Here is a 9,885-nt window from a genome sequence, read left to right as displayed (position 1 = left end):
ATTTTTTTGTTTTACAACTAAAAACTTATTAAAAATCAGAAAAATTTTATTTTATTCATATTTGATACATCAAATAAAAAATATTAAGAATCATCATCAATTTTTTGTTCTAAAAATACTCGGGGTTTTTTGGTAAAAGGGTCAAGGGTGTGGTGTATGTTATTATGTTAATTTTTTTGTTTGGAAAATAAGATCCCGTAAATTGAATAATAATTAAGATTGAGATATTTGACTCAACAGTCACAATTACGATTGCACTTGAGAGTCGGGCTCGAGTATCATACTAGTCGAGCTCGACTCAATTTAAATTTTATAGGTTCGAACTCGATCGAGTTTTAAATTTTAAACTCGGACTCGACTCATAAAAATATTGAGTTTCTCGAGCTCGTACTCGAAAATTGATGGCATCATTTGTAGGTGTGGAGCTAGAGATTTTAAATCTAGTGGGCAGAATTTGTTTCATATTATGCATATAATATAAAAATTTAAAAAAATTGTGACATGTTATATTGACATGAAGTTTTTCTTTAGTAAAAATTTCTTATCATTGAGAATGCAAACTCAGTCACAAGAACCGCGATGCGAACAACAAATATGAATTCTCATTTCTTGCTCTTCAACAACCATTGTTATATGTCACTTAAGAGGCTTTAAGAGTCTTTATGGAAGATACGACCACCAGCACAACAGTTATATCGGTGGCCTGTCCTAACATAAAACAATAAAATATCGTTGATATGTCAATACATAAGGCGAAAAAAAAAAAGAGTAAACCACACATGTCAACTCTACGGAAAAGACGAACCATCAACTCCCCATTTTTCACCTTAAATTGGTCAAAATATGCGGAAGAGGTCATTACGAAAAAGTTTAAAAGTCTTGATAACACAATAAGATGCTCGTGTTAAGGGGTTTGTGAGGAGAGTGAGAGTTGTACAGATAATAAATAAAATAAGACGAGGTTATGAGATGGACGAATGACAAAATAATTTTTAAACGATATAATTTTTAATAATTTTACCCTAACAATAAATAAAATAAAATTAGGTTTGTGACTAATAAGACGCTCTATAGGTTGTAATAATAAATAAATAAAATCTAATATTATGTTGTGGAATTTCATTTCGAGTTTTTTTCCATTGTATATTAAAAGTTTTGTTTTGATACTGTAAATTTGATTTTTTTTGGCTTTTAGTCTATTTAATTGGAGTTCTAATGTGGTGTTAAAAAATGTTGATATAACATCAAAAAATGTTGTGTCAGTTTCATGTATGCAATTGGAACATTATTCGAAAATCAAAAGTTTTTATAACTAATAGTTTAAATTCAAAATAAGATCAGTTAGTTGACCAAAAATTTACTTTTCATTTTTACAAATTTTAATAGTGTTATTATAGATATTAAATTATTTTCGCTGAGCTTTGAAAAATAAAAAATTATTATTAGTATATGATATTATAGAAGGAAAACAATGTGATTGTACGTCAGGTATTTGATAAAAATAAAGTTGTTTTTTCTACCGTGATTTAATTTATGGACATTGATATTTAATATTATCAATAGCTTACCACTAGAAAAAATATTATAGTTGTTAGCAGATTTACAACATTATTTTTTTATATTGTGGCAATGCAAAGCTCATACTAAGCGATGAGTAGACATAAGAGATCGCAACATGTGCGTGCCATTGGTTCGAGATGTTAAGCCCTAGGTAGTGCAGACCACGCCGTACGATTGGGCATAATAATTGATGGGTGCGACCATGGACATTCCAACACCCCGCCAGAAATTTCTTTTTGGGTGACTCAAACTTACAACCTTGTTCTAATAGCAATTTTTAAGATCAAACACTTACCACATGTCGAAAGCTATATCTGTTAGCAAATACACAACTTTATTTCCTTACATCGTGGCAGCGCAAAGCCCATACTAAGGACGAGACATGAGAGGCTACCCTACGTGAGTGCGGTGTGCCGAGATGTTAAGCCTTAGGCGGTGCAAACCACGCCTACATATGAGCTCACAAAATCATTGATGAGTGTGACATTAACTCTTCAACATCCCTGGAGAAATTGATTCTGGGACGACTTGAAGCTACGACCTTGTTCTAACCAAATGTCCGACTGATATGAGACGACTCGAAGCTACGGCCTTGTTCTAACAAATTGTTCGGATCAAACAGTTGCCAATATGTCAAAAGATATAATTGTTAGTATATGCACAAGTTTATCACAATGTATCTTACAACACAACTTCTCATACTAAGTGACGAGTGGACATTAGCAGTTGCACCATGTTTAGGGACGAGCTAGACATTTTGTCTTGAGGGTGTCTTTTTTAAAAATAATTAATCAACAAAAGGAATATCACCATATTCATTTATCTTTTGAAATTTTGTTGGATAAATTTCAACAATAAAAGAACTAACATAAGGAATATAATCATATTTATTTATCTATCGAAATTTAGTTGGACAAAGTTTCAACAATAGAAGAATTAATGCACACATTTTTTCATAATACCGGTTTTTTATGAGAATTATTTTCTTACCCTCATAGTGACGTGTCAAAGACCAAGAAATTAAAATATATAATAAAAACCGAGCAACATCGTTGAAGACGAAATTAGAAGGGCCACAACCACCTGCCCCACGGAGGCTCCGTCTTTGGCCACGTTGGAGCACCAACAATACGGAAGGTGGAAGGTCTCATAGAACTTTTCAGGAAAAATATATAATAAATGAAAAGGTGGCATAAGTCTAAGTAAGCAATTTTTTGTTTTGATCGGTCCAACATTCTACGCACACATGTCGTTTTCGTACGCTTGCACCTAACTCAAGTCTTTTTCAGTGCAAATCGTGCCCTTGAATTACAGTCCACGCGAAAGATAAGATCTTGACCAATTATTCTTATATTTTTCATAAAATGTAATTTAATAGAAGTTCATTTATACCACTTTTAGTTTCCGTGAGACAAACTCATCACTCCCTAATTTTCATCTACACAAATGAAAGCACATTAACACACACAACTCAATTATATATTATAATCCAACGTCGCATACACAACGTGTGTGCTTCCACCACTAATATATATAAGTGACAATGACACCGTGACGTGCATAGTCAGTAATAGAATACATATTATGTATGCAGTTGCTTCTTATATAAGTGTAATTTTTGAATGGTTGAGAAAATTGAGATGTGATACTTATTAATATGATGTTGGGATTAAGTTGGCCCTCTCCTAAGATTTCTTCAATTTGTAACGAATAATTTATGCCAAAATGAAAGAATTAAACTAAAGGCATAAACAATATAATAAATTTGGTGGTAAATTGACTGATAACTCTAGCAAATTTTGTTTTAAAAAAATTTAGCAAATATACCATCAACTATAATTTTTGAGCGGAGTTAGAAGAAAAGTTGGTGCTCGGCCATTATAGATAGTATAAATATAATTTTTGGACATTGAAACAATTTTGCAATGGATCTTCTTATGATATTTATTTTTCTAATCATTTTCCAAAAACCCTGTACATGTTAAATAACTATTCATTATATTTTTACACTGGATCACTCAGATTTCTAATTTAATAAATAAATTATCAATATCTTAAATTTAGAGATTATTAAAAATTCTCTATGAAAAAATGCGTACGAATTTAAAATATGTATAAATAAAAATAGTGCTTAAAACTTAAAAACAAAGAGTTAATAAATATTTTTTTGGGAGAAGTTTTTATCGATATCGAGCGTTTGATATTTTTAATTTAAATTAGTATTATTATTAATTTTTTCTTCTAATTCCATTGCACTTGCGTATATAAATAGAACCTAATTCCATTGCGCATTTGAACCGGGTTTCGTTTATTTGCGGAGAAAGTTGAATTAACTGCTCGAAGCCTTGGAGCACTCGCGATTTAGGGTTTTACCCCCACCATGGCAAGATCTCCGTCTCTTATGTTGTTTTGTATGAAATTAAGCCAAATATCGATTGTTTTGTGCTGTTCAATAAGGGTTAACAGATTGTTTTTCCATTCTGCAGGCTGATTCTCCTCGTGCACGGTAATTTTTTTAATTGCTTCCTTGACATCGCTTTTTGATCGTTTTCATTTAATTTAGGATTTCTGACCAGATTCTTTCAGTTGAAGGGGGCTTTATATTTTGGTTTTCCGATTGTGTGAAAAACAATAGTTATATTGGCATTGTGATGTTTGTCGTCTGCTGTTTTCGTCTGTGGGCCAATGTGTTTTGCAGACAAAACTCCTATTTATGGAAAAATAACATGTGAAATTCGGGAATTTTCTTATTTGTGGGGTGGGTGCCACATCCGCCACGGAATGAGCTGGCCTTGTGGTTCCTAGAAGGACTGGTATTATGTGCGGTGGGTGTTCTCATGGTGAGAGTATTTAGATTTTAGTGGCTCAAAATTTTAATGTGATGTGTATTATGTCAGCGGAATGAAATAAATTCAGGCTTTTATTTTTGGAGAGAAGGAAATTTGGGACTTCACCTGGATACTGCATCGGTTTGTGTATTAGCATATTAAATTGGATTTTCCCGTTGTTTAGAAAAGACGGGGACATGATCCACTTTTATTTTTGTTATGGAAAAGAGACGGACCAGTCACTTTTATGATATAATTGATGTATGTTTTATTTTTCATGCCCTCCTACTTCAGAAGTGCGAAAATTGAGTAGATGAACCATGGCTGGTTTCAATTCTTATTTAAGTAAAGAAATGCACCAACCATTTGCATGTCACAGTTCTTTGGAAGAAACTATCATATAGGAAAGCGGACTCATATATTACAGTCTGCTGTAGGTAAAACATTGCAATACTCTGGGATGATACTAAGCATTTTTTATTTTTTGAATCTAGTCTTCACTGTCATATCCAGTTCAGCTTCTGTGCAGCTATAGCTTTTTCAACAGCCAATGTGATTGCTAATAACCCTTGTATAAGTTTCACTCTTTAGATTCGATCTGGTGGCCATGGATGGTCTTTGTTTTCATTGAAAGATACTTCTTGATGTGGTTCGTTATGGTACAAAAAGATGAAGTTTATCTGTCTTCAGTCGTATTTACTGCTACTTCTGTTTGTACTAAGTGTTTGACCTTCTGTTCTACCTCATATTTGCTTTAGCTATGCCCACTCTCCTCCATGGGAAGAAAAAAAAATGAAATCGAGGTCAAGATCAAGGTCTAATTCTCGATCTCGATCTAGGTCTAGATCATGGTCGAGGCCAAGGCCCAAGTCTAGGTCCAGGTCTGGGTCTAGAGATCGTGGCAGGCAAGTTGCAATATGTGTTGTGTTCAGTTTTGCAGTTTTCTCGTGTTGTAGATTGTCATTTGTTGTATCGATCATAGTGGACATTGTTCTCGATCTGTCCTGCAGGCCTGAAGCTGTTAACAAAGGAGACACACTCTATGTTACAGGGACTTTCTACGAGAGTCACTGAGCGAGACCTTGAGGATCATTTCTCAAAAGAAGGAAAGGTGAATTGCTCCTTTTATTTTATTTTTTCACTTTTATGAAAAATTGAAACTAACAAATTGGGTATGACATGTTTTGATTGTGTGTGGAACTTTATCATTAGAATGTCTTTTAGATGCAATTGAGTGAAGCACTTGAGGAGTTGAGGTTTTTTTTTGCTCGAAAAGTTGTCAAGAGCCCATGTAGCTGAGGTTATTTTAAGCATCATATAAGCATTTGGAACTTAGATTTTACATCAACTTGTAATAATCTTAAATTTATTTCTAAAGTTAAGCTCTTAAATATTTGGATAAAACAAGTTACTGGAGAGGAAAAATTGAAGAGAAAGAGGAACAAATCAAGTGAATTGGAGGAAGGAAAAAAAGTGAGACGGAAAGGATTGGAGGATAGTTTGGGATATGTAAGGTAATATTAAGGTTATTTTAAATAAAACTTTCATGGTTTTAAAAGAAATTATCTGGCACGATCTTACGTCTTTTAAAAAAATTATGAGATGTGAATAACTTGTTTTTAAGCATCATATTTTCAAAATAATTTAACAAATATTTGCGAACATCTTATAAGATATTTTAATTACTTAGAGTTGAGCTGTTCAAGCTTTAAGTTGTGTTTGGACACAGAAGCTTTTGGAGTGAGAATACTTTTCTAACTTTTGTCAAAAAAGCGTTTTTGCTGAAAATTACAGTTGGATAGGCATTTTTTTTAAAAAAAAGCACTTCAACAAGCAAGAAGCCTCCAAATAGAAAACAGTTTCTGCTTTATATAAAAACACGTAAAAATATTTTTCTTAATGAAAAATTTCTTTTAGGCTAAGTGCTTCCATACCAAACTGGTCATGATTAGTTAATTGTTTCGATCAAGTGTATTTGACGAGAGTCATGATAAATGACCTCTATCAATAATCCAAATACTTCTTAGGATGTCTTCAGTTGCAGAAACTCCACAATACAAAACCATGATCCCAGAAGAGAGATCTTGGTTTAAGTTGGAAAATCAACCGAATGATTATACAACCACCACAAACTGAATTTCGCTAAGATTTTTGATTTCTTGGATACTATTCATTTGAAGATTTGAGTATAACGAGTCCAAATTCAACACCACAAGATGACTGATAAGAATGAATCTTGATAAGTTCGATTGATTTGTTCAATAAGAATTCAAGAGAATATTGCAATTTTCTTGATAAAAATGAATTTATATTCTGAACATGTTTACACTTTACATAATTATATATGAAAATCCTAAACTAACTAGGTGATATCGGCTTAAGCTAAAGTTGCCCATAAAATATTAAAGAGCGTGAACAAGTCCTAGAGTCCCAAGACAGATGTAATTAGGCTCCTAATAAAATTTTGTTAAATAAATATGGCCCATAGCAAAGAAACTTAATTTTAATTTGAATTAAGTTAATCCCCTTCGGACATACAAGCATAATTTTCTATTTTAGCCCTTGAAATGTCTGCATTGAAATGATTGTCAATCATAGAGAGTGTCACATAATTGTTTTCTTGATTTAGCTTAGATTTCTTTTATCATGTTAATATTTGTTGTTTTCCCCTATTTTATTATAGGTGAAATCAGTATTTTTGGTTGTGGAACCGCGTTCCCGTGTTTCACGTGGTTTTGCTTTTATCACAATGGATTCTGTTGATGATGCCACCCGCTGTATCAAATACCTAGATCAATCAGTTCTTGAAGGCCGGTACATAACTGTGGAGAGGGTAAGCTGTCTGTTAAGAAACAGTTGCCTGGACTATTTAATTCTATTATAGTCTGTTTGACGGGAAGGTTTTCTGGTTATATTCAGAAGACATTGCGCTAGCTATGTTGGCAGAAATCAAAGATGATGAGTCATTGGAACAAGCTAAAACAGCTTTTCACTTGCATCTGATCAACTAAATATCAACTATATTGTCCAACAACTTTACAACCTCAGCAAATACTCTCAAATAAACAACGGTCTTTATCAACATTGTAATCAAGCATTTATGGTATTTCATACCTGGCATTTTTTTCTTTTTATTGGATTCTGATTTAGGCAAATGAGAGAAACGATCAGTTTCTTAGTATATCTTTCTGCAATGTTTCTTTCCTAGATTTTAGAAAGTCAGGGAAACTTAGATATGATTTCTCTTTTTTATCTACATTCATGTTTTTGAGGTTTTATTTCTCTGCCCTTTCCCATTCTGTGAGATATGCGTTGTTTGTATTTCAACTTATTTAGTTATAGATACTGCTTCGCTAGAGTACATGAAGTGAGGCCATTTATTTCCATGCAGTCCCGGAGGAAACGTGGAAGGACTCCCACCCCTGGTCATTACCTTGGACTCAAAAGCACTCGGGGTGATGGTGGTGAGTTATTTAGTGTAACTTTGTCTTTGGATATGGTGAAAACTTTCTCATAATTTTCGTTAAGGTTATCGAGGTGACCGTGGCACATATCGTGGAGGTTCGAGCCGTGATGATTATGGATACCAAAGGTCGTCTAGGCGTTCTCCTTATAGAGGTGGACGTGATTACTCTCCGAGACGTTCTCCATATGGAGGTGGGCGTGATTACTCTCCTCGGCGTTCACCTGCTGGCAGAAGATCAAAGAGGGACAGGTCGTATTCTCCATGACATAGCTTTAAATCGTCTACATGCTTGGCTTCAGCTGAAAGGACAAACAAATTAATCATGTTTGTATTTTAGATCTGTCTTTTTTCAAAAACTACTTCTTGGTAATGCTTTGTTTGAATTAAGGTAGATTATCTCCTATTATGTTTTGGCACTTTTGTCTGTTACAGACTTTTCGTTATCAAGCTCAACGTACTATATCTTAGCTGCCTTGATCTTCTCATCTTATGAATGCCATTGCGTTTGAATTTTTTATTTGTGTTTTCTTTCTGGATCTTTTTGATTATGCGCCTCGAGAGCTGAATCTGCCGAGTTTTTCTGGGCCACTTCTTGATCAGTTTAAGTTTAAATGTTTTGCTACAGTTGGTGTTGTATCATTGCAGCTACGTACCCTACCGTTGGGTTCAAGTTTTGCCTCATTTATACAACATTTGGAGAAATATTCTGTTGTGTGTATATACCATTAGATATATTTATGAATCTCATATAAATTTTGTGTGGTACAATCAAGCCACGCGTACCTAGTTATGGGCTCTTTGATTTAAACCACATTAGAGTAGTTTTGCCTCATTTATACAACATTTGGAGAAATATTCTGCTGTGTGTATATACCATTAGATATATTTATGAATCTCATATAAATTTTGTGTGTTAAAATCAAGCCACGCGTACCTAGTTATGGGCTCTTTGATTGAAACCACATTAGAGTAAATAAATTCAAGGAGTTTAAATAGCTTAAATTGGTTATGTGTTGATAATTTGTTATTGTGGATGTTATAGTGAAGTCTAATCCATGCTGCAGATCTATATCAACTGTGCTTTGATTTGGTAAGTAACTTCTAGCGTTTGATACGTGAAATTTATGTGCTTAGTGGTTCATCATGACATTTCATAAACATTGAATTTAAAAATAAAATATATTTATACATGCATATTTTTGTCTGTGTAGCACCAATGCATGACAATAAATTCATATTGTACCTCTATCATATTGATTTACCCATTTTAATATGTTTGTGGATTCGATGTGCTTGTGGAATCCTATGGAGTTGCGACTAGTTTGAGAGATGTTGTCGGCCGATAAGGCATATCATGTATGTAAACTCCAACGAGCGGATTGGCACATATTAGACTAGCAAAGGAGTGGTTGTTATGACGGTGTGACCAAGCCTTGTCTATTGAGCTCGAGCTGTTGTCATACATTTAACGATTGTGCAACTATTTTTATTCCGATTATCTGTGTGGACACACACAGTATTTATATATCACTCATTAATGATATCATATTGGAGTAGTACTAAATTCCTCGGGATCGTTATTTAGTTTTGTATAGATGCTAACTAGGTCAAAATCTGATGTCACGTGACATTGAAAAATGAAGTCATTACATAGAAAATTATTAATGTATCGGATGATACATCAACACTTCGATAGAAAATGATTAAAAGAAATACGGACCAACTTATTGGATTGAAACAACAAATTGAAAGTTTTTAGGACTAAGAATGGAAAATGAACGAGTTATTTGCAAAAATTGTATTTTTGCCCATAGTTTAGACGCCTTCTTTTCCTCATTCTAGTTTCGGATATTGGGTCGTTTGAACCTTCCTATGCATCATAAATGTGATTTTAATTGTCACAAGTGTACTTGGTCAAATCTAATAGTTGCTCATGAAACGTTTAATACTGTTCTAAAACAACAAAAAAGTTATTCTAAAAATCGAATAAAAACAGCAAAAGATTGTTCTAAAACCATCAAGAGAGAAATT

The 9,885-nt window shown here is 33.4% G+C and overlaps 1 protein-coding gene across 1 annotated transcript; it reads left to right on the top strand.

Annotated features, from left to right (window-relative positions):
• The first annotated feature begins 3,826 nt into the window (after nucleotides 1-3,826).
• LOC140805942 (uncharacterized RNA-binding protein C25G10.01) lies at nucleotides 3,827-8,371 on the top strand. The gene is given in 8 exon segments (XM_073162322.1): nucleotides 3,827-3,943; nucleotides 4,047-4,066; nucleotides 5,147-5,293; nucleotides 5,399-5,438; nucleotides 5,440-5,499; nucleotides 7,072-7,221; nucleotides 7,780-7,852; nucleotides 7,917-8,371. Coding segments are annotated over 8 exon segments (696 nt in total). The 5' UTR covers nucleotides 3,827-3,940; the 3' UTR covers nucleotides 8,120-8,371.
• Nucleotides 8,372-9,885: the final 1,514 nt, after the last annotated feature.

This window comes from Primulina eburnea, chromosome 11, assembly GCF_022965805.1.
Source record: "Primulina eburnea isolate SZY01 chromosome 11, ASM2296580v1, whole genome shotgun sequence".
In the NCBI taxonomy this organism is placed as follows: Eukaryota; Viridiplantae; Streptophyta; class Magnoliopsida; order Lamiales; family Gesneriaceae; genus Primulina; species Primulina eburnea.
The sequence above is the reverse complement of the archived record's forward strand: the minus strand, read 5'-3'. Positions and strand labels throughout refer to the sequence as shown.